Here is a 26,556-nt window from a genome sequence, read left to right as displayed (position 1 = left end):
GTGTATTTTGCAGTTGATTTTTTTAATATAGCAATTTTAGTGTAACTCTTAAATTATATTTCTTGGATGTAGATGGCTTCTCATTTCAGTTGAGCAGCATCACACTGATTCTTGTCAAACGTGTCAACTGTATCAGTGCAGTGGCATTTCTCTAAAAGACGTGCAGCTCCGGCTGTTCCAACTCTTTCGATCGCATCTTATCAGTAGTTGTTGGTGCGATACCGCGAGGAGCGCCACAGGCCAAGAGGCTGGACGCGGCGGTACTCGCAGGCATGGTAGGACGTCTCTCTGCAGATGACCTTTCTCCACGAAAGAGTGCCATGATACAAGGTTCGCAGCGGCACCGGGCGGCTCTGGCCTGCACACCCCTCACCATGGATGTAAACGTCTCTGTCGAGCACCAGCAGGGAGTTTCGCCCTCTGTCATTGTCCACAACTCGTCCATCACCAATGGCTCTGGCAGCGTCGTGACAGTCCACGGTAGGTGTCTGTTTAAAGCTTGATTCAATGCCTTTTTCCTCTAGTTTACACGCAAACAAATAGGTTCGAATTTCAAACTGAAACGTGGAGACTGATTTCTTAACTGATTTTCATATCAAAAGTGCCAAATCATCTCTATTCTACGCAAAATACCCTCTGTAACGTAGATTTTGGTATAAATGGATCCAAATTTTAGCGAGCTGATGCTGTATATATTTTTTAATTAATTATTCCTATGACTACAATACTTTAAAATCATGAAAAATAAACAGCAATGTGCTCTTTCCATCAATCTGATTGGTCCTTGATGCGCAAATTAAATTTCTAAGGCCAATAAAATGTTTTTGACATTGATCACAGCTTGAAGAATTTCTCCACATCCGAAGTGAAAGCTTAAAAAATTCAGCAAGTTAAAAAAATGCAATGTTGAATTGCACTTTAAGACCAACTGTTTTTCTATTATTAAACAAAAAAGTTGAGTCCTTTAATTAATTTTATTTAAAAGTAAAATCTTCAAATTGCTCTTTGTATTTTTAAGCTGAAGCGACAAAAATTCGCTGAGCCTCCCGCATTTTTGCTGATTGTGTTTCCGTGAGTAACATCCTCCTCCCGCGTGAAAGTCTCCGCGTTTAGCAGTCCTAAGCATTTTTCCAACGTGTGCACCAGAACCGTTCCTGTGCTATTCACGTGTTACAACAATTGGGAATCAATGAAAACAAAACACAGTGTGCACTCCCAATGTCCTTTACGGGGTTATTGGCTGTGTTGCTATGTGCAGCACAAGTCTGATTATATGGCTGACGGGTTATGCAATCTGACGAGCTTAATTACCCAGACATTCGCTGGAGCCTTGCTGTTTGATATCACTTATCTTGAAACTTAATAAAAAATTTTATCTATTTTCGCGGATCTTTTGTGGCGGGTGCGCTTGAACTGCATTCTCATATATGTTTGAAAAAAATCAAACTATTTTTTTTATTCTGGCAGTCAGTCATTTATTAACAAAATTAATGAAGGCATTTTAGCAAAAGCAGATTGATTTTCATGAGAATCAGACCAGGGCCAAACATTCGGCAAGTATTAGCTAGTTAAACGCGTGAATGAGGTCGTGTTGAGTACAACCTGTTTGAAATAATTAAGAAGGTGTTAAACCCGGAAGAACCATTGAAAAAAATGAACATGAAAAGTATTTTTTTTTTGTTCCTAGACGAATTTTCCCCCTAAGTGACCTATACGCTCTGCTGGCTGATTGTGAGTAAGATTTCCACAACAGAGTGATTATTAATTACCGCATCGTTATGGGATGGAAAGAAAAACGTGCCATCAAAAAGAGGAGACCATGCAACCTCTTTGACTTATCACGTGCTCTAACCCTTGATAACACATAGATATGCGCGCTCTCATATGCTCCAGGAAGGGTCACCTCTTGTAGTTTTTTCAGACCATTTTATAATTTGGAGTTCATTTGCACTTCAACAGAACTCAGTATATCTAATACATTATGAACACGAATTTCTAAATTTATACAATCTGGATCAACATTAAACAAATAATTTATTAGCAATCATAAAAAGTTATCTTGATGAAAGACAGCTTTTTTAGCTTTTCGTGAATAAGACGCGCAGCCGTCAATAATTGTAATCAATAAAAAGATTACAGTCGATGTTCATAAAGCTGCAGGATTGGCTGTCTTGGCAGCGCTTCCTTATCTTCTATAGGGGACTGATAAGGGCTGAAAAAAGTAATGCCCTCGTCCTTGGCGGTGGCCGTGCGCGCATCTTGACTCATAAATCAATCTCGTTAGTTGTTTGTATGCTAATTATTTTCCCCATGACTTAACATGGCTGTTTCCACCTGCAAAAAATCGTAAAAATGATAACAATTAAAGATCTCTTTCTCTCATTTTAACTCAAGGAATTGGAGACACGGATGGAGCAATACAATTTAAATTAGGCTATTGTTTTTTAGTGAAATTATAAAAATATTTGTATCAACAAACCGCATTAGATGCAGTGCAACTATTTAACTTGAAATTAAAATATTAACTGTAATTTTATATTGATGATATGGGTTTTCACTATAATTAAGCTTTATTGATAGTTTTGGCAGTATTATGATTGTCAAAGCTCAGTAACAATCATTCTTTAGTCTGTCTCTCAATTATCGCATTAACTTCTATCGCAAAATTCTTGAACGCGCTATTGAGTTTTATCTTCAAAATCGTGTCTCGTGTCCTTCGTGTGAGTGATTGAAAGTAGTGCACCACATTCAGCGCGTGCAAGTTCAATATCCTATTCAAATCTGTGGAATCTTCGCTCGACCCTTTTCTTTTCTCAGCAGATAAAAATAGTGACATAATTTTGAAATATAATATTTATCTTGGTAGATTGCTTATTTTTTATTATGTATGCACCTCACACGAAAAAGAAACGTATTCAAAATAAAATAAATATTCCTAAATTAAATTTCATTCATATCTGTTAAAATAGTCGTTCATGACTTGAATTTGTTCCAGTAAATTATTTGGAGTGGAATTTTGTACAAATTAATCAGATGATTCAGACCGGAATTGATTATTCACCACTTTGAAAAAATGGAGGAAAATAATATTGTCTCTTGCGGGAAACTTCTGCAATAACAGCTCGCCTTGCTCTATTATCGGAATGGATTGCTAATTTATGTGTGCGATTGTGTTCAACAAACACTTTGATGTTCAAGTGCTCATTGTGTTCAGAAAAAATGGAACTGTGCCAAAAGGATGCATTAAATGGTTTAAAGAGTTATCAGAATAATTTATCACTATAGTGGCAAAGTTCGCTTGCAAATCCTTGAGCATATTACTGCGAATGTTTTCTTTGATTAGGTCTAAACCAAACATGAAAAATTAGTATTTGCATGCACATGGGGGATTTGCCTTGTTCGTCCATTTGAAAATTAATTAATTTTATTTTAAATTTGAAAAGAATTGTAAAATTAGTGAGATTTGTTTTGTTATTTTTAATTTCCAAGTTATTTGGGAAAAAAGTATGGGGCTTTCATATAGAATAGTTACTTGTGGCAACAGGGTCCTATGCAGGTCTGCATTATCGAATACAGGAGATCAGTTAGTTGTTACTATTTAAATAAAAATGAAAAAATGTGTTGTTTTCGTACAAACTTGAAACTTGTTTAGTCATGACAGAACGAGAGTTTTATGTTACTTAAATAAATATTTGAGTTACTATTGTCCTCACATCTCCCTCTACCTGAAAAATAATATCCCTGGATCCCCACGGTAAATTTGTTGGATTTGAGCAGCACTAGTGACCTGTTTTCATTAGTGCTGGTTTGCTCTCCTTGCGGAAATTATTTTTTTTACACGAGAGATGGAGACCTTCGAGATGGATATTGACAACTTCGTCGATTCATTCATATCAAGCTTTGACAGCATGCAGGAATTTCTTGTTAACTCGCAGCCACTTGACTCTGACAGTCAGGAAACTCTTCCTTCCTTCGAGGAAATTTCCTCCATGGAACTTGCCGAGACCTCAAGTTCGGACTCCTCCAACACAGAAATCCAGGATGAAGTATTTTGCTGTCACAATAACTACTCGCAGATCGTTCCTGTTGAAAAGCACCCTCAGAATGCCCACTGCCCCGGCTGTACAAACTGTTCCAACGCTCGACCGCAGGCACCATCGACAGCTTACGTTTCCGATGGCACGCTTCCTCAGAATTCATCGGCTCAATTGCAATCATTGCCCGCATTTAACAAAAGTTTCACGCACGTACACCAGAACTCAACGTACACCGTCCCAGGGAGTGAGGGTGTAAATCATTGTTATACGCATCCCCAATCAGCGCATGGCTCCTTTATGCAACCTGAGCTTTTTTCGGATAATTTCACGCGCGTGCAACCACAGTCCGCGATGGGAAACTGCCCCAATATTACTACACAACCAGGGCTATCGGCGGCGTCCAGCTGCCACGAGAATTCATTGATTCGGCAGCCAGCATTATTTTCCATGCGATCAAATCCAACTGTTTCGACGGATTTTTCCGCTAACCAGCTTGTGACTGCGTCATCAGACGTTTCTAATAGCAATAGTGTGCGACCACAAAATGAGGGATTTTCTGGTTGCATGCAGGCACAGGATGTGTCACATGACCTCTACAGTGACCCGAAACTTGCACCAAATTTACCGAGCGAAGTTGGCAAACAAAGAGAGCCAACTCCGTTACTTGCACAATATCTCCGCACTTTGGTTCCTGATGCTCAAATCGAAAATAATAGTAAGTATATATTCGAGCCCCTGTCAACCCTCCATAAAATTTGAAAAAGGTTATCAAATTTCGCAATTTAACTAATATTTTATACGCAATAAGATGACTTAGAAAGCAACGACAATTTTTCATTTAAAGTCGGTGGGGTTTGTATTTTATATTGAGGTGAATTGATTATTTATACATTTTTTGCTTTCTTTAATAAAGTCTAATATTTGTTTTAGATTTTAAAACGTAAAGGAGTTGTTTAACTTTCCAAATATTTATTTTAAGTACACATTCTGACCTGAGCAAAAAAGGTAGAGGTTTGTAAATTATTACGGTCTCAACATCATATGAAAGCTTTATGTGACATTTGACAAATTGAAATGACTAGCAATATTCAACAGTTCACAAATTAAATATTTAAACCGATTTGTGTCGCATATTACTGACATGCCGCAAAAGTTTTCCTCAACGTCTTCGTATTTATTTTCAATAATATCTCCAGTTTAACTAATTCTTGATATTTTATTTTGCTTTCTGAAATCACTCTTGCCATGCGTGATAAAGCATGGGTGCCCTCGTGCTGAACTTCGACCCAGCTATCCGGGAGCACTTATCACTTCAAAGCTGGGCAGATATATGTCTCATACTCAGCCATGTGAGCTCTGATTTATTAGTCTGGAGAATCCTCCTATCTTATTGGGAAAGTTAGTCTGTTAAAGACAACGGACTCCCGCTGAAATGCAAATTTACAGTCTTGCGCTTTGCAGAAGCATTTATATCTGCAATGAAATTCGCAACATTTGGTAAGTTTTTATGGGGGATTTGATCTTATTGCTAGCGAATGAGCTACTTTGTGAAAATGTACGCATGTTGTTGGTAATAAGATAAACTTGTTTTTTCCTGGGATTTCTTTAAATTGAAACACAATTATTTCATATTTTTTAGTCTTCTAGTTTTCCCAATTAAAATACCATGCAGGCGAGAAAGTTTTTTTTAACTAAAATGATTCATCGACTTATCAATTATTGTAATCTTCCCAGTTTCCACACATATGCATAATTATAGATTATTGCGCGATTGAATCGCTCTTTTTTCCGTTACTGCGCTTAAGTACTGGAATACAGACTCTTAAGATTTTTTACTAGAAGCTCTCTGTGCGAGCCGATATTGAAAACGAGCATAGAAATCAGAGCAGAAAGATAAAAAGGGAATATTTGTTTGCTCGCCAGACCAAACTATTGAATATGGTTGTTAAATAATGCAAAATTTGATATCACAAGTACTCACGACTTGAAATCTCGAAGGCTAAAAACGTAGAGATCGAGACGCTATCAGAAAATTAACGGCGTATTTTGTTTACTGAAGATCGCGGCGGCACTGATTTTATCTTCACACCTTTGCGTTTAGAAACAAATGTGAAAATAGCCGCAGCCAATGAACAAAGTTCGTTCTTTTCTGATAATTGCATATTTAAGAGCATGTGATCTGATAAACCAAAATATTTCCTTATGTGATTTTGCTTGGGTTATTGCATCCAGAAGAAGATGCCGAGCGAAAAACTCGAACTCCGCGATGCGTCCACGCAATCTTTTGTTTTTGACTCGATTCTCGATTTGAGCTATTGTATTTTAAACGAAAATTTAGTGAGTGATAAACTCATCTGTTCCTTGTATGTTTGCAGATTCGTCTGAATTGGGAAATTTCACCATTGGCAGTGGTTCTTCTTCACCAACAGAACAGGTGAATTCACCAGGAAGCTGCGGCAACCAGCCCCAGGCCATCCAGCAGTGTGCCATCTGCGGAGACAGAGCCACTGGAAAACATTATGGGGCTTCATCCTGTGACGGCTGTAAAGGTTTCTTCCGCCGCAGCGTGCGCAAGAATCATTACTATCAGTGCAGGTAAATAATTATTATTTTTTATTTAATAATCATGAGGAAAATATAGCTATTTCCTTTACAGTTCGATTCCTCTTCTAAATTTAAATTAAAGAAAATGAATAAGTCTAGATTAAAATTTTTTTGAAAACAAAATTTTCCTTTATAATTTAAATTTTCTTGACTGACCAAAAATTAAAGGGAACCCTGATTTTCAATTGTTTTAATCAATAAATTTATGGAAATTGTCACAATTCTATTTGACACGGAGACGTTAATTTACAGATTTGGAAGAGGTTGCATTGTTGACAAAGACAAGCGCAACCAGTGCCGTTATTGCCGCCTTCGAAAATGTTTCAAAGCAGGAATGAAAAAAGAGGGTATGTAAATTTAAACAATGGCAAAAATCAAAGGTGCTGAATATTAATTTTTATTAGCTGTACAAAATGAGCGTGACAGAATCAGTCTGCGGCCACCGAGTGTGGATGAATCGGTAGGAAACGGCCTTTCCGTGGCATCTTTGCTGAGTGCAGAACGACACAGGGTTGGAGCATCAGGCGAGGTAAGAACTAAAACTGATCGAATAATTAAAATTATTACGCTTTAAATTTGAATGCGTTGTTACAGATTAACTGCGCTGAAAACGAGATCTCAAACAGAAAAGTCGCAGACATCACTGATGTGTGCGAATCCATGAAGCAGCAGCTGATGACATTGGTGCACTGGGCTAAGGTCATTCCCGCCTTCACCGAACTCACCCTGGACGACCAAATGGCCCTGCTCAAAGCGCACTCCGGGAAACACCTGCTGCTGGGCCTCGCCAGGCGCTCCCTCCATCTGAAGGACATACTGCTGCTCGGCAACAATTGCATCATTGCAAGACACCCTCCATGCCAGCTAGACCCCGAAATGAAGCATCTGGACCTCAGCCAAGTTGGCTGCAGAGTCATGGACGAGCTTGTCAAGCCCCTGTCAGAGGTCAATATTGATGAATCAGAGTTTGCTTGCCTTAAAGCGATGGTGTTTTTGGATCCAAGTAAGCATCTTTATATTCAATCGACCCGAATTTTAAATTCGTAACCATTAGGAAAATTTCTAAAAAAAAATTAATATTTTTCAGACACCAAAGGGTTGAGTGAGCCCGCTAAGATTAAGGCGATGCGGTACCAGGTGCAAATGAACCTGGAGGACTATATCAGTGATCGTCAGTACGACCCCCGTGGTCGGTTTGGAGAGATTTTGTTGACCCTGCCAGCGCTGCAGTCTATCAGTTGGAAGATGATCGAGCAAATTCAGGTGGCTAAGCTGTTCAGCGACATTCATATTGATCAGCTTCTTCAAGAGATGCTTCTTGGAGGTAATACTCAACTCGATGACACATTCGCTACCGAGACGCAATCCGCATGAAAGGTTGTGCAAGACTGTTGTTATGATTTCATGAAAGCCCTCCTTAGAGTACGCATGTTTGGTTTAATTGTTATATATGTGCGCTTAATAGCTCTTGGATTTTTTGTATTGGGGGTTTGTTCAGTGGGCATGGCTTAGGCAAAAAGCTGATCGTGCGCTTCTCACGTTACACGTTATTTTAAAGAAGGAGATAAGCACCCTTGCATGCACTTTTGTTATAATGTTTTAAAAATTTGCATACATATTATCCAAGTCCATTTGATTTGTTATTATTTATGTCCCACTAAAAGTGAGCTGTATAAAAACTGCCAATTTATTCAAATACAATTTTTTTAAATATATTAAAAAATTCCACAGTAAGAGGAATTTTCTTTGGAAGATGAGTTTCGTACTATTTCGGATGTTTATAAAATGAAAACATAACGTAATTGATTCAAATAAATAAATTTGATTTAAATTGAAATAAGAAAAGTTTGTTTTAGTATCTGGGACAGGTGTTTTTTTTCGCTACAACTCTGTTTAATTTTGCAATTGCTATTAAGCAGCCGTAAATTCACCTCACTGCATAAAGTCTTTGCTTCGTTTGTACCTTATAAGATGGATAAATATTAAAAAACTGAATTTATTTTAATTTTAGGGGCAGCTAGTGAGTCTACCCTAAATGAGCCTGCGGTTGCTATGGGGCTTGGGCACAACTTCAGTGTAGATCATTCGGTGCACAGCTACGGACACGCACTGAGCTCGCCAGGAACGGACGTGGAAGATCCGGGCAGTCCACCTCGGAGCCTTGTGCAGTGCAGTGACGTTGACCAACCCCAGAGCAATGGGGACGTCTTATTTTTGAGCAGCCCTCCACACTCGCACTCTGGGGGCCACTTCCAGGTTCTGATGAGCACGTTCAAGAGAGAGCTTCAGCCCAGCTCCCCTTACTGATTTTTGTACGTTGATTCCCACCAAAATAAAGTTGTAATTAATAAAGGATGCATATATTTGGGTTACAAAATAATTTTAGCATTTTGATTCCATCCGGAAATCGAAAAAACATTTCTGCAGCAGTTCCTTCAGTTAATTTATCATTTTCTATCACGTTGAAATATTTTAAAATTTTATGTTAGTCATCGTTAAGAAAATAAAAATATAAATAAATGGCAGGTCCAAGGTTCACATAAATTAATTTAAAACCCATTTATTATTGATTTGTGTTATGTATTATTATTCATTATTATTGTTTAGTGTTTTTATTAAACAAACAAAAATATTATTTTAAATAATCCTAATACTTTGTTGTTTTTGAAATTATCATTCATGATTATGGAATAAAAATACCTTAATTCAACCAATTCATCAGCTTATAGAGGTGCTTGATGCTCAAGTTGTGAACGGGGTAAACTTTTCCCCTCGCGCCAAGATGACTAAAAGGAATAAAAATTGTTTATAATACATAGTGAACTCCATCTTATGGCGTTATCAGAAGTAGGAGATTGAGGGCGTGATGCTAGTTAATAGTTAGTTCCCTTTTCTATCGTTTGGCGCTTCGGTCGCTTTAGATTTTGGTTTGAATTTTGCCTTCGGTTGGCAGCCCTTCAAGTTGCCGCAAAGAATATCGCAGGTAGAGTGGAATAGTCTTATTTTAATCTGTAAACATCGGCCTCTATAAGAAGAATTAGCACAAAATTTGTGACTGAAAATTTTCGTCGTCCTCATATTTCACTCTGCAGCCCTAAAGTTTTTGACTTCTCACTGAATTTTTCGTGCTTCTTTGGATTCCGGTAGCTGTGTTTGTCGGCTTCCTGTATTTTAAGGATTTCAAGTATTTCGGCCTTTTTGCGATTATTTTACAACTCTATTGGCATATTGGCGCGCGGATTATTCCTTGATGCTTTTCTATAGTCAGTATTTTGCAGATTCTGACACTCCCACGTTTTTCTTGTCGAAATTCTCAGCATTCGGTCGGCCAAGGGCGTAACCAAATAATCGACTTTCCGACATAGCAAACATATGATCACTTTGCCGCAGGGAGATCAAGCAATATTAATCGTATGAATTGAAAATGAATGGCAATTCTTTTAAAAGCCTTTTATCTATATGAAAATTGCCGAGCGAGTCCTCAAATCAACGATGTATGTACTTCACAGATGTCGGCAGAAGCAGATATGGGCGATATGGAGGGGCTGGAAAACGGGGCAGGCAACGGGGCTGACATGCTGCTCGACGACTCAGGGGCTGGAGCTGCTGACGACGCCGTGAGTTGCTACTCCTGTGTGATGTTATTTTCAAAACTAAGTTCGTGTTTGCATTAGGAATTGGAAGCGATAAAGGCCCGGGTCCGCGAAATGGAGGAAGAGGCGGAAAAACTGAAACAACTTCAGAGCGAAGTCGACAAACAGATGAAAATGCACAGTCCGTCGGCTGGAGGTTTGTGCTATTTGGAATCCACTGTGCAGTTTCTCATTGTTTGTTTTTAGCTTCAAATCTGTCTGTCGAAGAGAAAATGGAGGTTGACGCTCGATCTGTTTATGTTGGAAATGTAGGTTTTGTGAATTTTCTTAGCCCAGCTTGATTTCTGATGTTAAATCTTTACACCGGCTTTCTTAGCTAGTCACAAAACTAACTTGTACATCTCTGTTAGGTCGACTATGGCGCAACTGCTGAAGAGCTTGAGCAGCATTTCCATGGCTGTGGAAGTGTCAATCGAGTAACCATCCTCTGCAACAAGTATGATGGCCACCCAAAAGGTTTTGCGTACATTGAGTTTGCTGACAGAGAGGCTGTGGCTACTGCCATGGCAATGGATGAGAGCTTGTTCCGAGGCAGGCAGATCAAGGTAAGCATCAAACAAAGTTATTAGGCAATTTTAACTGCAATTGTGAATGTCATGGGAATCAGGATGGAAACTCATCCAGATAATAACAAAAACATGTTGATTAGTTTCCTATATTTATGTAAAACAAGGTAGGCAGTGGTAAACAAGTATTGAATTAAATTGGGCGCACTGAAGGCGAACTGAATCTATTTTTATTGTGTTTAGCCTATCACTGATTAACCTTAACTAAAAGTTAAAACTCTGATAATTTCCATTATTTTTAAACGTGTATTCATTCAAAAATTTTCACTTAAAAGTAAAACAGATTGATTGTTTACTTGTCTTGTTTGATGTTTCTGCCAGCTGGCTAATTTTTGGTCACATGGTCAGCTGGTTGACTTAGGTTAAGCTGCGCCAGGCGCCGGCTTAAAAATCATAAAAACAATAAATGCATTAGTATTAAATAATACAGCTCTGGCCCAGGGCCTTAAAGCACTATCAATATTTAATTTTTGAAAATTTGTCAGCCGTCAGCCAAAAATTCGGCTTTAACCACTGAGACCTCTAATAATCAAGGTTAAGTCTTGTTGATTTAATTACTTTCTTATAATTTAGGCCTAAAATATTTCAGTTGGGCTTGGTCACCGTTTTTAAATTGGTAGCTAACTGAACTTTTATTGCAGGTGATGCCGAAACGAACCAACAGACCAGGCCTATCCAAGACTGATCGCCCACCCCGAGGCATGGGGGCAGCCAGATTCCGCGGCGGGCGTGGCTCGCGAGGTGCACCGGCCTTCATGGGCTACCGTGGGGCCATTCGTGGTCGGGGTATAAGGTACGTTGCGCCTCCTGCACAAGAAGCGCCCCCTCCTCAAGTGATGCCAATCATGGCTCAGTACCACCCTCACCAGCCACCCGCCTTGGGGCTGCAGTTCCCTCACTGACAGGCAGCCACCTCTGCACCTCCACTGTGGCCGGCACACCTGCTGCCCGAGTAACGAGCTGCAGGGGTCGCGCGCACACTCGTGAGCAGCAGCAAGTTCATTTATTGTCTCGCAAACGGCGAAATCGCTAGTAAAATAAACACCCTCGCTCGTCCCGCCGGCCGACTCGCACACTTTTCCTTCACTTTCCGAATGACGCTGGGCTTCTCTTGGTTTCTATTTCTGTCTGTACTAGGCAGAAATGCCGTCTTTGTAATTGTTGGTTGTTGTCCGGCTGGTCGTTGCAGGGGGCGTCCTTCTGGCGCTCTGATAGTTCTTCCATGCTTGAAGGCAGCTTCGATTGCTGCTACCACTGCTGTTAAAGCGAATTTCACCGTTTCGTTTCACAATGATGATGATGTTTTGATCGTTTTGTATAGTGTAATCGTTGTTTTAGCCATTGCTGCTGTTCATCCCCTCCGCTTGTGGGAGGGGAGGGGTGTAGAGGTACTACTTGAGTATAACTATAACAAAAAATAACGTAAATTACTGCTTCGTCAACCGCGAACGGATAGTAAAACCAAGAAAGCAACTTTTAATGACGACTTTCCACATTTATTTTATACTGCCATATTAATAACAAAGTTTCCGTGTTTTTATTTTTGCACATTGCGTTCTTCCTTGTGTAATGAAGCGTGGAAGGAGTGTTTCTCTTATAGATTACTCATTTAACCTACGAAAGTTGTTGTATTTCTAGTTTACGAATCATTACATGAAGTGGTTATAATTAATCAAATGATACTGCCGCTTAGCAAATTAGCAGGAGTCAGATTTTCTTACACGATGATGATGATGATGATACAATGTTAAAAGTAATATTCCACAGTTGTTGCTGTCGTCAGTCACACACTACTTTCCTAATGCTTGTGTAGTTCACGAACCTAATATCGTAAAGTGTTTGTATGTGGAGATAAATTTCTTGTTCACACGCGCATCTTTATGACTAGAGCACATTAATGCATAAGAAGACGAAACTTGAGGGGGCTGAATAATTTGCTGAGGCAACAAGTGGAGCTTACGTTAAAGCAAAGTCCTTTCCGCTTTTTCCCCTAATCGTCTGTCTGTCTGACTACCCTGCTGTCCCGCATTGGCAGTCGTTGCTTCGTCAAGTGGGTAGTTGAGCCTAACCCGTTTTGTTTAACTTTTGAAAAAAAAATTCACATCGGCGGGTACGAACGATGTGTCAGCTGCGTTGATTCGCGTCTAGTCAAAGCAAAAAGCAAGCAAACAACTCCAATTAAACGCAAACCAAGTCATTGACTTTTGAAGTCTCCCCGAGGCGATGATGATAATATACACTTATGTGCTGTACTATTTTTATCTCTCATTAGTGGAATGGAAAATAACTAACTCCTCTTTAACTGTTAGACAAACGAAATGCCCACACTTTGGCTGTTCACTTTTTTATGTTGAATCCGCTACCTCTACAAAAGATTTTAAGCAATGTTCACGAACAGAGGAAGCACCTGAAATGCTCAATGTCTTTTTACAAAGGCTATGTGTGGGCAGAGTTATCCAGTTGATCTTGCCACAGCTCGGCTGGACACTTACTTTCTTTGTCCGCCGAGCCTGCGGCAATATATTTGCAAAATAATTATTGTTCTAGATAAAAAAAATAACTTCACCGTTTTCTCCTTGTCGCAAGTGCACATTAGCGAGTAGACTGCTGCTTTCGATTGGCGCCCAAGACTGCTCCGTACGCGAGATTTGATCCACGCTGGCAAAATTAATCTCTTCTGTGTATAGAAAAGCAGTGGATCGCGAAACTCCCTCCTCTTTTATACACTACTCGCGCCCCTCGCTTTTGAGCGGGCCGCCGACGCATCATATATTAAATAATAGTTATTATACCTCTGTTCTCTCCACTCACGTGCAAGTCGACACCGAAAGTAATGTGCGCCTGCTTTTGCTTTCTCCTCATCCGATAATTGTATCACACAATTCTTGTTACACGACACGAAGAAGCAAAAGATTAATCTTAGAACTACATACTGTTATGATTGGCCACGCGGCCGGACGGCGCGGGGAGACGATTTACTTTTTTCCCCCGTCAGACGCCTCTGCCGCCGCGCCAGTCAAGTCATGTGTTTTGGTGCTGACCTTAAAAAAGCTACCGCGGCACCCGCTCCTCTGGGCACCCTGGTATATTATCGGGGCACCCACGACGGGCTAGCTGCTTTGTTTAAGGCTGAACTACTATACTTAGTGAAAGCAGACATATTTGAGGGAAATGAAACACAATTATTGTCAGGGGCTTGTTTGATAAATGAAAATTTCTTGATATATACGACTTTTGATTCAGACACGCATTTGGAAAAATAATAAAGAGAGAATTTTGTTACACGACGCATACACACACACACGGAATAACTCACACAGACACACCGAAGTAACTAACTGCAGTGTAAAAACAACCCCCTTTTGTACAAGCTACAGATAAATCGACCCTTGCCACATTTTAGAGCACTACTTTGTAACGCCATGTTGTTTCATATTTATACAATTAATTCGCGAGATAATATGATGATGAATCGCCTCTATTGTTGTTGATGGTTAAGTTGTCTCTTACTTGTTATGATTGCGCTGTTTGTAAAACTCTACTGTTTGAATAACCAATGGAAAAAGGGTATTTTGTTGGTGACTTTGAAGAATTTGTATTATTTGATTAACTCTCGCACCGAAACATTTGATTGCTCCACAGCTACTAGTGCTGCATTCGTTATTTTTACTTTTTTATCATTGGTGGACAATTGAGAGATGACTGACAATTTGGAAAAAAGAAGTGACACCAGACGCAAAAAATAACTGTGGTCATCTCTAATAAAGTTATGGAAACCTTAAATGTTGTTTATTATTTCGCTGGAAAACAAACAACATCGCCCCTTTTTCCATTGCTTATTTGACCACAGCCCCCTCCTTGCTCCTGAACTCTCTCTTCTCTCCTTCATTCTGCTCTTCTCCTCATTATCTATTAGTCCAAAGTGCATGCCCTCTTCTTTTTGCATGAGGAAGGTAGAAATATTCTCTCTAAAGATGAATCGGCCTCTGCAGTTTTGTAGCAACTGGCAATCAAACTAAAACAAAACACTTTGGTCTCGTTGCAGGGGTTTCCGTCGTATGGCGTATTACTCGCCTTATTAAGGCATAAAGGAGCCGAGATGAGCCTCACTGGCCGATTGTTCAACAGCTGATCGATTATTCTCTGCTTTGGTTTTTCTACTCATTGAAAGGATTTGAACTTTTGTGTTTCATAGCTTTTTGCTAAGTGAAGAGAGGGAGTCTTGACGTTTATTTTTTATTTTACCGTGACGTTTGAAGGCATCTGTTAAATTCTTCGTTTTATCTCAAGTCGGGAACCTTGACTTCTTGCAAGAATTAAAATGTGTAACAACCAAAAAGAGTGTACAATTCTTCGTTTTTATTCCGTTAATAGATCTCGCTAAATTTTTCATTGATCATTGTGAAATTTGGGCGCTGCTGATTAAAAAAATTGGCTCCCCAGTTCAATAAAATTTTGGGGACGCACGAGAGAAAAAGAAAATAGCCCAAATTAGTGTTGCTTCTTTTCTGAACCAATGTATTTATGTAATGCTACATAATATTTAATACTAGAGAATGATCTCGTCCTCATCCAACTTTCATGACTCTCCTCAGGTAAGTGAGTATCCAGATAATATTTTTTATGTTTCAGGACATAAAAAATAACGCACCTCGTGGGGTCTCATGAAAATTTGATTTGAAAAGAAAGACGAAAGCATCTCGAGTAAAATAAAATGCAAAAGTTTGTGGGGAAAAGATTTCCAGCTAAAAAATTGTACCCGTTCTTTCCTACTTCTAAATCCCATCATCCTTTCATTACCTTAAATCCTATTTGGAAGTAGAATGTATCGAAAAGAATGTAAATATAATGAATAAAATTAAGACTATAGTATTCAATAAATTTGACTGTCTTTTTAACAGCTCCTTGCGTTGAATTCTAATGTTAAGTGTGCTCATAAGCAGATAGTTGCGTTGTTGGAACTGATAATTTTTCTCCAAATTCCTGTAAAAATGAACTACACACACGCAATATAAGGTTGTTACATGTGGTAGCAACAGCTTTGGACTGGTTTCTTATCTGAAACTCGTTTGATTTGGATAATAGATTATTTATAAAGATAATAAGTTTTTAACCATTTATAGAAAATCATCATCATCGTGGTGAAACAATTACTCAATTTCGATATTTATTGCGAAAGCGAAAATCATCGAAATGACGTTCTTATTTCATCAAGGAACTAGCTGATGACAATAATTAGCGCCACTCCGAAAAATTAATCGTTAAAAAAATAACTACTATTATTGCACTATTTATATTCTATTATATTTTTTATCCTTCAAATGCTAATGAGAATCCGCTACGTTGTTCATCTGATAAATTCAATAGCTTCAGACGAGGCATTAGCGGATACCGCGCATATCGTACGTCGAGACTGATGACTTTAAGACGTCAACGGTGATACTGAGAATAGCTTTGCTTGTGCGAGACTCCTTTTGCTGCAATGCCTTGCGTTGAATTCTCCCTCCTGAAGTGTCTATTATTTAATCTTTTCGGTGTTAAACTTAAAAGTAAAATAACACAGTTATGTCACCTTTCAACACGTATATATTTGAAAATTAAAAAATAACTAATCACACAGTAACATACAAATTCTCTTTTTTCTCCAGAGTACTGCCTGACAATAATTGTGTTTAGCCTCATAAAAAATCAAACACATTCCAACTATCAAAGTGCCCAATTGCGAGATTGGCGCGCTTTTTAGGTGGTTAGTCAGACAATGACGTTTGCAATCGGCACTTTGACGGGGGGATGATGAAATTCTACTTTTGGTGCACATGAGCACCAGGAGTAGAAGTTACGATGCCAAACCAAACCGGGAAAACTAAATTACCAATTTACCAATTTTGTTATTCGAAGCTCAACGCGCTGTGAAAACCGACACGGAACGATCCTTCACTTTTATACAGCGCACATAGAACGGTTGACAGCAATAATTCTTCGATTTGGTCGCACACACATTCCAATGAAACCATCTTTTAGGCCAATCTGGGTGGTCAACACCGAATTTAAGATAATTATCGATTGGTAATCAAATTTAGACAAATTCGTTATCATTTCTGCTCTACCAACTCGCGGTGCATAATTTTACTCCTTTAGCTACTATCACAGAACACACGTAAACCATCCTTTCAGATTTTCTGTTGAAAAACCAATCACTCGATCCAGTATTTAATGATTTTACACTTAATTTATTTGAACTCTACCTACGCATTTGTGAATCTAAACACTAGTAAAACAACAGAAGCGCTCTCTCTGTAATAATCGTGTCACGGTCAAAAATATAATAACTACAATCGTATCGTGCGTTTATCTTCCACCTAACAAACCGCGTCTTCCCGCAACCCAAAATTCGCACTATTCATGCAATAATTATATATTTGATGTGTTTTACCATTCAAATCAATTTGTGTGTGGATTATTTGATTTCAAAATATTTTATATTTTGCGTACCATGTCAGTCTTGATAAGGGAAATTCCTTGGAGCTACATTTTCCATTTCAGTTTTAAAATAACAAAGTCCTATAGAGTACAGCGTGCCTTAATTTCTTTGGACTTGAACCTAACTAGTATGGTGACAGTAGTACATATCTGCTAACATCTCCAAGTAATTTTCCTACGGATTTAAATTACACATTGAAATAGAATGGTTTTGTGTGTATGTGTCCGTGAGACTTAAACTTTACCTTTGAATGCATCGTAAGTTACCATTGCGCCAACGCGAATAATTTGCTGAAGAGATATACACATACAGTTGTTATATTGCTTGTTGTATACATATAGAAAAATAACCCTTACCTAATTTTTGCACCACTTTCGCTTGTTGAGAACTTAAAAAATTCGTACAAACGCAAACCTTCATTGTGACAATGTTGCTTCCCTTAATTCCTACATAATATATATTATCTCGAGAGCTAGTGTTTTAGTTAGAGACGAAGAAAATAACTTCTGCTAATTTAATGTAACGACTGGTTTTTCCTTAAATTGACAGAGATCGAAGGATTCAAAGTTACATTGATAGGACAGAGACGCACTTCTTCTTGCTTTGATTCATTGATTCCATTATAGGGAGATTTACAAATGATGGATGGATATAGATATAAGGGTTCTTTTTGCTCTGGTATCTCGGCAATGCTTGAACCGCTAACTTAATTTCATCAGAAGGAAACAGCTAATTGCTCGCAAATCATATATTGCGTCTAAGAATTCCCGTTAAATTTTGATGGCATTTTCTCCTTAAAGAGGTACATGATTTTGCTCTAATCTTTCCGATTTTTTCTTCTTCTGATTTTAGTCTAGGAAGCCGGTGTTAACGAGTTTCTCGAGGAAGAATTTGACGTCACCAAGTTCAGAATCCTTGATACCTAGCGATTTCAGCATACCAAGATCACCATTTTCCACCGCGATGAACACGGAACGCAGGTGCTCCAAATCAGATCTCATCAAGTGAAGTGCCGCGCCAAAATCTTCTATCGTCTGTGACTCTGTGTGAGGCAAAGTTTCGTTATCGATCATCAGAAAAAAATAAGCAAATTAAACATAATTGTATTATGAACAATTGAAATAAATAAAAGCTCATGTTATACCTGATAGTGTGATCGCCACTTTGTCCACTCCTCCCAGCGGTGCCAGAGCGTCTCTCGCTTTGGAGCCGAACAACTTTTCCAGGTAGTTTGGGCCGTGGCTCTGGATCAACGATTGGAGGAAACTCGCCGTCTCTTCCACAGGTGGTCGCTTGGCTGCAAAATATTTAAACTATGTTGGTGCGAATCGTGAAACACTTGGGAATCAGGGCAGGGGATTTTGCTCTCGATCTCGAAAAAAAAACGAGTGAGCACAGTGTGCTTAGTAATTATTTCGAGCGTTTGTTCTAGAGGGTTCTGCTTGATGAAGTGTCGCTATAATTATGCAACCGGGTCGACACCACAGCAACGCGGGATTGCATATTCACTTCGTCATTATGCGCTCAAGCGGAACTTGTTGTTCTCACCTCTTGCGGGAAATTGCCGGCTGGCCGCATGCTAATGAGCACCACCGACAGTTTCGCCACAACAAAGCATTCTAATAAACTGAATTAATCGTGATTTATGGGTTCGGAGCATGCGAATAAACAATATGTCGCCTGCTGTTTTGTAATTAAAGTGCACCCTGTGAACTTTATCATTGCAAATGCCAAAGCTCAAGGGCTATTAAATCGATAAAAGTAATGGTTTAAAACGTAGAATTTGTCTGGCTTTTAGCTCGAAATAATTCGGTATCAATTATGTAACTTCTGTTTTTAAATAAGAAATGATGTTCTTAATTGTTGTCATTATATGGAAACAAATCAAGATGATATAGCAATCTAAAACAGTTTTATATTCTCAAAACGTAGAGCATTTGTTGAAAATTTGTTTGAAAACTAAAAAATTAAATCCATTCATGAATGCGTCAAACTTATTAAACGCAATTCAGTCTTCACTTAAACAATCAAAATGCTTGAACTTTCCACTTTGTTCAATTATTCAAGAGCTTTAATAGCCTGCCTATTAAATATATTAAACTCACAAGAGTGACTCGACATTAATGATTCTAAATTAGTTATTAACACTTTACAGAGCTAAACATTTTTACAGCTGCCATAAAATAATCCAAAAAGTACACGAGAGTGTGTTATAAACAGATCGATGATGCCACCAGCACAAAGGGCGCGGCTCCATTTCCCCCTAATCCATTTTAAAGCCGCCGGCAGCCTGGAGTTGTCACAGGCGCAAATGCTTTTTGGCTTTTCCCAGAACGACGACGTGCTGTGACCACCACGTGCTAACTTTGGGCAAACACGCCCCTTCGAGCCATCTCTGGGTGACTCCTTAATTCAAGTGCATCCCCAAACTCCTCTCAGCGGCAACCTGTGTTTCTGTTTGCGAAAACATCCATGCCGAGAGAGCTTTTGTCGGGCTAACATTTCCCAGCAGACTCGCAGGAGTCCAAATATACCATCGCACGCGTCACGTGGGTGATTGAACTGTGAATAATTTATCAAGCCTGATTGGCAAAGTTTCTCCATTGAAACCTGACGTTTTTCAAACGTTATTGCATTCGAGGAATGGCTTCAAACGTCATTTTCCCCAGCCAGAATATTAATATCGAGCACTCTGGTCAATGAACATGATTGTAAACGAAGGGGTGACTCACCTGCAGTGCAGAGGCGTGAGTCTTCATCGTAGCCGTCTTGACAGTCTGGGGCGCCGTCGCACAAATACTGGATCGAAATACATTTGGACTCCTCATTCGGACATCTAAACGGCTCGTATGGATGACAGTTCTCAGCTGCTTGGGCACGGAATATATAAAACACATGATTATCATGGGGGCATCCACAGTAGAAGGAACATTAAAGAATGAACTACGTTAAAAGTAAACTTTGCATTGTAAATATTTTATTCGGTTTGAAAACGTGAAAAAGTGGGTTAATTGACAAAATTGTTGTTAAAACTACGATAGTTGAAATACCGATTAAGTGACCTACACAGTTTTTCATTTTTACTCCCAAAAAACGTGATTTTTTAGGGACAAAAGTTGCTTTTACCTTGTTAAACTACCAAAATCAAGATACATTTATCTATATTTTAAATTTTACTAAAATTAGAAAACAACTAAAGCAAGTTTACAATTTTTTTGGCTAGAGCCTCTGTAGAAACATATCTTGTTTTTTTATAAAGTTAGAATCTAACAGAAAAATTTGAATTAATAACAGCATTGAGTGCAAGAGAAAATAAAATTACAACGCTAATATAGGAAGTCAATGCCGTGCTTTCCACGTCGGTGCAAAACGGCGTTCTGCATCTATATTGCGAATAAATTGTGCCATAAATTGCACACACTTACCTCAGCGGGTACCTCATGTCGGGTGTCGACATAACAACATCGAGAAGAAGTAGTGCAAATTGCCGCGTGGGCGTGCAAAGTGGTGCTGCCTGTGCTGATGTGCTGCGACACAATGAAACGAGAAGGGAACAGAAAGGTCGACTTGTGCAAATTATCCTACTGTTGTGCGCCGGGAAAACAAGGGACGCCGAGCAGGATCGCACACACACACACACACAAGCTGCCTCGGTTTCAAACACAAAACGAATTTCGCTGCTCTTCTCGCGCAAGAGCTGCAGGATCGCAATTACACGTAATTTTTTGCCCGAGGGCACTCTCTCGCCAGGCTCAGGCCGGAAAGTAGAGCGGACGAATGGGCTTATTCGATCGGGGAGTTGCTTGTAATGAGGAAATGCTCGGGAAAGTTTCCTTATATTCCGTATTGCACTGAGGGGAATAACGTAGTTAGTGCTAATTCTCGTGTGACGCAATGTGAAAACTTCATCAATTATCAGTCAATCAATTATAGCATCTTCTTTTGAAAAGTTGTTAATTGATCAGAACTAGACATTATATATAAGTAATGAAGCTGATGATTAATTACGCATTTATGAATGGAAAAGATCTTTAACATTAATTTTTTCTTAGAGCATGTAGCATTTGGTTATTTGCAAAATATCATCCTATAAGTTTTCTAAAATATTTTTATACGGTTATCATTCTCGCTGGCAATTTCAGTGTAACGGTTTCTTCTTTCAAGACTCAGACTGTCTCTTTTGTAACTGTTAATGATTTCACGCCTTCTCTGCAATCTCAAGAAAAAAAAGAAGCCAAGCAGCCATTTCAACGAAACTTGAGACTCCCGCGGCATCACATTAATCAAACGGCTAGACGTCGTCGTACATCAGAGAGAAACTTACTTACAAAGAAAAACATAATAAACGACCTGCTTATTTAAATAATGTTGCTGTCTTGCTAAAAAAAATCTGGCGCTGAGAGGGCGAGTTTAAAATTCTAATTCCCATGGGGGGAAAACTTGACTGGCGTCGTGTTTTTAGCATTTCAGCCCTCCAACGTTGAGCAGGAAAATTTGGCTGGAAAAACAAAAGGCCGACGGCGGCAAGCAAATCGATAAAAATGCAAGTGCGCCGTATCCACGTACCTGCGTCCAAAAGTGCGTGTGTGACTCTTGCCTGAGTGAGCAACGCGTTCCCAAAGTCGTAAATTCGTATTGTGGGCCAAGTAGGACCAGTAATGAGATGCTAAATAGATAGCGCGAGTATTTTTGTGTGTGCACTTTTGTAAATGTCAAATGTCGATTTTCATGGGCAGCTACGAGCTTACTCTTTCCAGCCGCGGTTGTTGCCTGTGTTCATTCACGCGATCGTGTAGGGTCAACCGAGTCGTGTTTGTATGCAAAGTGGGGATTATTGGGGACAATAAAAGCTCAACCGCGGGCCGCCCCGACTCGTCGCGTGTGCATAGTAACAAATTCATGCCGACAATTTGACAAATACGTGTACTTGTCGGGAATTTCTTGATCTGCTTCCATTTATTTGCATGACTCATCACCGGTATTTCCTGCTGTCAATCAACCGAAATCAGAATTTCCATTTTCTTTGGACTTAAAGCATCACAACATGTGGCACTCTATATTAAAAGAATGCTAAAATATTTGGACAATTAAATCATCTGTTCATCGCAATTCTTGCCGAATTAATATTTAACTGAATTCAAAATCATTTTAGAATGGTTAAAATTTAATATCAATAAGATTGAGTATCAGTGCAGGCCCAAGAAAATCATTTAACGTGTCAATCACGATATTCTCATTATACCCTAATTAAAATACGCATCTCTAAGTGTAAAATGGAAACTTTGCCTCAAAGTTATCCTTCAGTGAGCGAAATAAAGAACTTTCTATATTCTATTTTGAAAGATTTATTGTACTCCAGAGTGTTCAATGAAAGCACATTTAAAGTCACCACACATTCATATTTTGTGGCTGGGATTGTTTGATTTTGCTGCACATATTATTGTTTACTGATGCCTTTGGTGAATATTTTATCTTTATTAATTATTCAGTCTTTCGTAAATGTACATTGTTTCCCAAAAATTCTCAATTTGAGCTCTTTTGGCACCAATCTAAATAGCTTGATAACTACTAAAATCAATTTCTTTCCCCGAGCTTATCGAGTTCAGAATTAAAACGTGATTGATTTGCTCAGTAATTGAGCCAGCTGTGGGAAAAAACAGTTCTTGATTGGATTGCGGAATAAACAAATCAAAAGTATGCCTCAGGGCGCTCGCAACGTCGTGAGCAATTAGCGTTGCACCATTTCAGCAAGCGCCTCGGAGTTATGACCGGGAAATTCGCATCGACAGCCGCTGGTACTTGCAAGCGACACGCTAAGCACGCGAGTCGTGCCAGTTGCATAACTACGTCTTAAAAGGGTCATTCAGAAAAAGCGGTCTGACTACGCGTTTAGAGATCGCCGCTTGCGCCTGCAGTAAAAAACCGTTTCTCCGAGCGGAGTGTGTGTTTCACTTTTCCTTCTTGTCTCGAGCCAGGGGGAGCGCGCCCGGGAAATTGGGCCGTAAAGGCCGTGAACCAATTCGGTGTGAAAAGAACCTGTGGCTGCGTGCGTGCGTGCGTGCCAATTCCTCGTCGCGGGAGGTGCATTTGGTGGTGCGTTTTGGTATGCATGCATGCAGTGAGGAAAGGGTGGTGGATCGAGCCGTGGCGAGCCTGTAAATTAAAAACGAAGTGCCTCTTGTGAGAACGGTCCTTTGGGGCGCGTTCAGATAAAAGCCGGCGAGCCGCTTGTTTTGTTTTAATGAAGGAGCACACAAAAAGCAAGCGCTATCCAGCCAGACAGAAATAGACGACTGTTCGTGTGCGCCGGCTGAATGTACGCCAGGTGAAAAAGATATCGCGTCTATTATGCCGTTCCAGATATGCAGTGCTCGAATAAAAAGAGAAACGCCCAGTCTACATTATGCTTTATTCGCGATGAATGCTTTTATATGCAATTTTTCCTGTTGCGGAAAACGAGGGGCTTAATGGGGTGTGAAATTGTCTTGCTTCGCTCGACTGAGTGACCACATTTTGAGTGCACGGGCATGGAAGATATTCAAATTCATTCTGGGTGAAATGCAAACTCACAGAAAATCACGCGCGTAATTCTAAGAGAAGCATTTTAACGTGTTTTTAAAAAGCGGATATTATCTCATTTCAATTTAATTAGTTTTACAGCGCTGAGGGAAATTATAAATCAACGTTGACTAGAAAGGGAAAATGCGATTCTGTTCGTGAATAAAATTTTTGTGAAGGCTTCGTTCAAATTTTTGTTACTGTGGCATGAAAAAACTATATGAACGCTGAAAATGTAAACTAGAAACAAATATTTTCTATGTCCACGCATTTTTTGCAGCTTTTTAATACTGTAGACTTACTGGATAGTGCTTCTCGCAGAGGGAAGCTTTAAATAATTGCAGTTTTGGAAATTTAAAATGATTTTATTTTTTTCTTTTGAATTCCCGGTAAAGTTATATTGTAGCATTCACAAAAATTCTTTTGTAACTTTTCTGCCTTTTTTCCTTTGCCTTTTGTAATTCTTTTTACCCCCATTTCCTTTAATTAGCTTAATGGACGGAAAACGTCTCGAGAGCACATGCGGCGGTTCCGTAGTAAAAGGAAGCAACTTCATCCCACGAGCTACATTCTGTGACAATAGAGCCAAATAGAGCCAGCACGGTCGCAAAAAGTCCCGCCTGAGCAAAATATTCAACAAGTCCTCGCGCAAACCGGCCGATTTTCCTATTCTCTATTCAAATAGAAAATATTAAAAAGAAATCGATTGTCAAGGGGCACAATAGTAAATTGAAGAGGCATTCGTAGAGGGTTTCGAGGTAAGAGTTGGTTATGCTGCGATCCGCCACCCTGAGAGAGTGAAAAGCGAGGGAAAAGCAAGGTGGTTTTGAGACTCACTGCTGCGCTTGGAGGTGATGCGGCCGTAGAAGCCGAGCCTGGTCAGGTCGATGGCGGCCACTGAGAGGAACCAAACGTTGGACAACAACAAAAGCAATTTAAACATATTGGCTCAAGAGGCGCCCTTCGATGCGCTCTTCTTGCAGCAGGCAAGGGAGGTGTTGGAGGCTGCGAGTGCCACTGCTGGCGTATCGAGCGGCTACCCCTGCTTATATAGAGCACCAGCCTACGCCCACCACTGAGCGGCTGCTATCGATTTGCCCCGTCCAATCCCCTCCCGCCGTTGCTCGCCACCTTTGTTCATTTCTATCCAGTCAGTTAGAGTTGTAGGTGGAGAGAACGGTGCGAGAGAGAGAGAGAGAGAGAGAGACCCGAGCGCAGACTAATGGCTCCTAATTTGCATTACGCAAACACCGGCTCTTCATATGCCTGCTGTTGTTACGCACACCACTCGGGCCGGGAAACATCGTCTCCTCATTTGGCCCCCGGCTTTGCTTTTACTCCGATTTTTATCTTGCTGCCTCCTTGCCCTTTGTCTAATCTCGCGCACCCTTTGCTTTCTGAGAGATAATTCGCCGACTGTTTCTCGAGTGGATCTCTCAAGAGTTGCCCTCAGTACCTGTTCGCTCAAGTTAATTTTGCCTTTTGCTCTCCTACACCGTATTAGCGAAGTAATCAAATCAGCATTAATTACTACAAATTTGGCCGGGGACAAGCTGCTGCGGCCCATATGGCCCGAGATTATGCAGGCGCTCTACTGTTATGGCTGCTTTAATTTTCCTAAACGGCTGCTCAAGTGTTAAAGTTCGTGGAGGGATGATACTCATATGGAATTGCATGTCTCAAAACAAGACTATGATTAAGAGGAACTTCACAAAGTGCTCTCAGACTATTAAATTTTTTAATTACCATATCTTCACCAAAAATACTCCAACCAATAAGAAAATTTATCGAATGCGATTTGAAAATTATGACGCTAAATTAATACTTTTACTGCGACGAGAACCAAAACAAAATAAAAGTAAATAAATAAGTCTTGCAGATTTCTGCGAAAATTAACTACCGTAAAAAGAAACTATAATAATTGTTTCTAAACATTTTAAAACTGTTTATATGAAAAATAATAATTCGACGAAAATAGTACTGAATTCTTAGTAATTACTTAATATTATTAAATCATTGATTTGATGGAATATCAAAAACTGATTTACCATTCTATGAATTTTTTAACTGAGTGTGTTGTTTTGTACGCCTACAAAATTTGTCTGACAAGCTAGCGTGCACTATATTTGACAGCAGACAAAACTTCGCACTTTGCATTTCACTCAAGGTAGACCGTCTGAAAAATTGATTTGCTGTGGGAATTCCGGCACCAACTAAAGGACACCTGCGTCCATAACGTGTACCAAGACTACAATCGTGACGCAATATCTCCCAAACTGTGTTCAAATAACAAAAAGTCATCAATAAAATTACGACTTATTCAACGAGGAAAGTCTGAATTTTTTCTCTACAAATGAATCCTTGAATGTGACCTTCAATCAAATCAATCTACAACAAATAGGAAGCTCTCTTTCCTGCATTATATTTAGTTCGTAAAATAAAGATATGATAGACTGATTTTACTATTCCCTCTGTTATCAAATACAAAAAAATGCTTTGTTATATTTTTGTTAAGTTCTGGATGTGGATGATGGGGCACAGTTGCCCTGCTGATCCGTAATAAACCAAAATTTGAATCTAAAGTTTGAAATGAGTGAAAGTAGGCGCGTCCTAGAAAATATGCTTTCGCACGCCATGAACACGCCGTTGTATGTTAT

At 39.4% G+C, this 26,556-nt stretch overlaps 3 protein-coding genes across 10 annotated transcripts; 2 read left to right on the top strand and 1 right to left on the bottom strand.

The window, feature by feature from the left end:
* Positions 1-186: 186 nt before the first annotated feature.
* On the top strand, positions 187-9,021 carry Hnf4 (Hepatocyte nuclear factor 4). Of its 4 annotated transcripts, none has more exons than XM_065484127.1 (7): positions 187-480; positions 6,413-6,632; positions 6,894-6,988; positions 7,046-7,170; positions 7,236-7,644; positions 7,729-8,018; positions 8,653-8,785. In XM_065484127.1, the coding sequence occupies exons 1-6, from the start codon at positions 273-275 to the stop codon at positions 8,013-8,015; spliced, it is 1,344 nt and encodes a 447-aa protein (XP_065340199.1). In that variant the 5' UTR covers positions 187-272; the 3' UTR covers positions 8,016-8,018; positions 8,653-8,785. The 4 variants fall into 4 exon arrangements, with proteins under 4 accessions (XP_065340199.1, XP_065340196.1, XP_065340198.1 ...); XM_065484124.1 differs by having other exon boundaries at positions 189-480; positions 7,729-7,965; positions 8,653-9,021; XM_065484126.1 differs by lacking the exon at positions 187-480 and adding an exon at positions 5,367-5,534 and having other exon boundaries at positions 7,729-7,965; positions 8,653-9,021.
* A 491-nt stretch (positions 9,022-9,512) lies between these two features.
* LOC135941293 (polyadenylate-binding protein 2-like) lies at positions 9,513-18,491 on the top strand. Of its 4 annotated transcripts, none has more exons than XM_065486674.1 (7): positions 9,911-10,052; positions 10,151-10,258; positions 10,316-10,430; positions 10,481-10,542; positions 10,645-10,839; positions 11,502-11,653; positions 18,194-18,491. In XM_065486674.1, the coding sequence occupies exons 1-7, from the start codon at positions 10,014-10,016 to the stop codon at positions 18,210-18,212; spliced, it is 690 nt and encodes a 229-aa protein (XP_065342746.1). In that variant the 5' UTR covers positions 9,911-10,013; the 3' UTR covers positions 18,213-18,491. The 4 variants fall into 4 exon arrangements, with proteins under 4 accessions (XP_065342744.1, XP_065342746.1, XP_065342745.1 ...); XM_065486673.1 differs by lacking the exon at positions 18,194-18,491 and adding an exon at positions 14,906-15,741; XM_065486672.1 differs by lacking the exons at positions 9,911-10,052; positions 18,194-18,491 and adding an exon at positions 9,513-9,624 and having other exon boundaries at positions 11,502-14,643.
* On the bottom strand, positions 16,424-24,935 carry LOC135941294 (IDLSRF-like peptide). 2 transcript variants are annotated; one of them, XM_065486675.1, is made up of 4 exons: positions 24,737-24,935; positions 20,074-20,211; positions 18,486-18,638; positions 16,424-18,383 (listed from the first exon to the last, which is right to left on the bottom strand). In XM_065486675.1, exons 1-4 carry the CDS (start codon positions 24,840-24,842, stop codon positions 18,190-18,192), a joined length of 591 nt encoding a protein of 196 aa, XP_065342747.1. In that variant the 5' UTR covers positions 24,843-24,935; the 3' UTR covers positions 16,424-18,189. The 2 variants fall into 2 exon arrangements, with proteins under 2 accessions (XP_065342747.1, XP_065342748.1); XM_065486676.1 differs by having other exon boundaries at positions 20,074-20,208.
* Positions 24,936-26,556: the final 1,621 nt, after the last annotated feature.

Source organism: Cloeon dipterum, chromosome 3 (genome assembly GCF_949628265.1).
Source record: "Cloeon dipterum chromosome 3, ieCloDipt1.1, whole genome shotgun sequence".
Lineage (NCBI taxonomy): Eukaryota > Metazoa > Arthropoda > Insecta > Ephemeroptera > Baetidae > Cloeon > Cloeon dipterum.
Note: the sequence above shows the minus strand (reverse complement) of the source record. Positions and strands in the feature narration are given on the sequence as shown.

What these genes read in the sequence shown, in the direction of transcription:
- LOC135941294 (XM_065486675.1), bottom strand. Translation starts at nt 24,842, where the DNA reads ATGTTTAAATTGCTTTTGTTGTTGTCCAACGTTTGGTTCCTCTCAGTG. An exon ending in CTCACGCCTCTGCACTGCAG is followed by an intron (nt 18,639 to 20,073) that starts GTGAGTCACCCC and finishes AATATTTTGCAG; the next exon opens with CCAAGCGACCACCTGTGGAA. An exon ending in AGTGGCGATCACACTATCAG is followed by an intron (nt 18,384 to 18,485) that starts GTATAACATGAG and finishes TGCCTCACACAG; the next exon opens with AGTCACAGACGATAGAAGAT.
- LOC135941293 (XM_065486671.1), top strand. Translation starts at nt 10,014, where the DNA reads ATGATCACTTTGCCGCAGGGAGATCAAGCAATATTAATC. An exon ending in CTGGAGCTGCTGACGACGCC is followed by an intron (nt 10,259 to 10,315) that starts GTGAGTTGCTAC and finishes TGTTTGCATTAG; the next exon opens with GAATTGGAAGCGATAAAGGC. An exon ending in GATCTGTTTATGTTGGAAAT is followed by an intron (nt 10,543 to 10,644) that starts GTAGGTTTTGTG and finishes CATCTCTGTTAG; the next exon opens with GTCGACTATGGCGCAACTGC.
- Hnf4 (XM_065484124.1), top strand. Translation starts at nt 273, where the DNA reads ATGGTAGGACGTCTCTCTGCAGATGACCTTTCTCCACGAAAGAGTGCC. An exon ending in CAGCGTCGTGACAGTCCACG is followed by an intron (nt 481 to 6,412) that starts GTAGGTGTCTGT and finishes GTATGTTTGCAG; the next exon opens with ATTCGTCTGAATTGGGAAAT. An exon ending in AGCAGGAATGAAAAAAGAGG is followed by an intron (nt 6,989 to 7,045) that starts GTATGTAAATTT and finishes AATTTTTATTAG; the next exon opens with CTGTACAAAATGAGCGTGAC.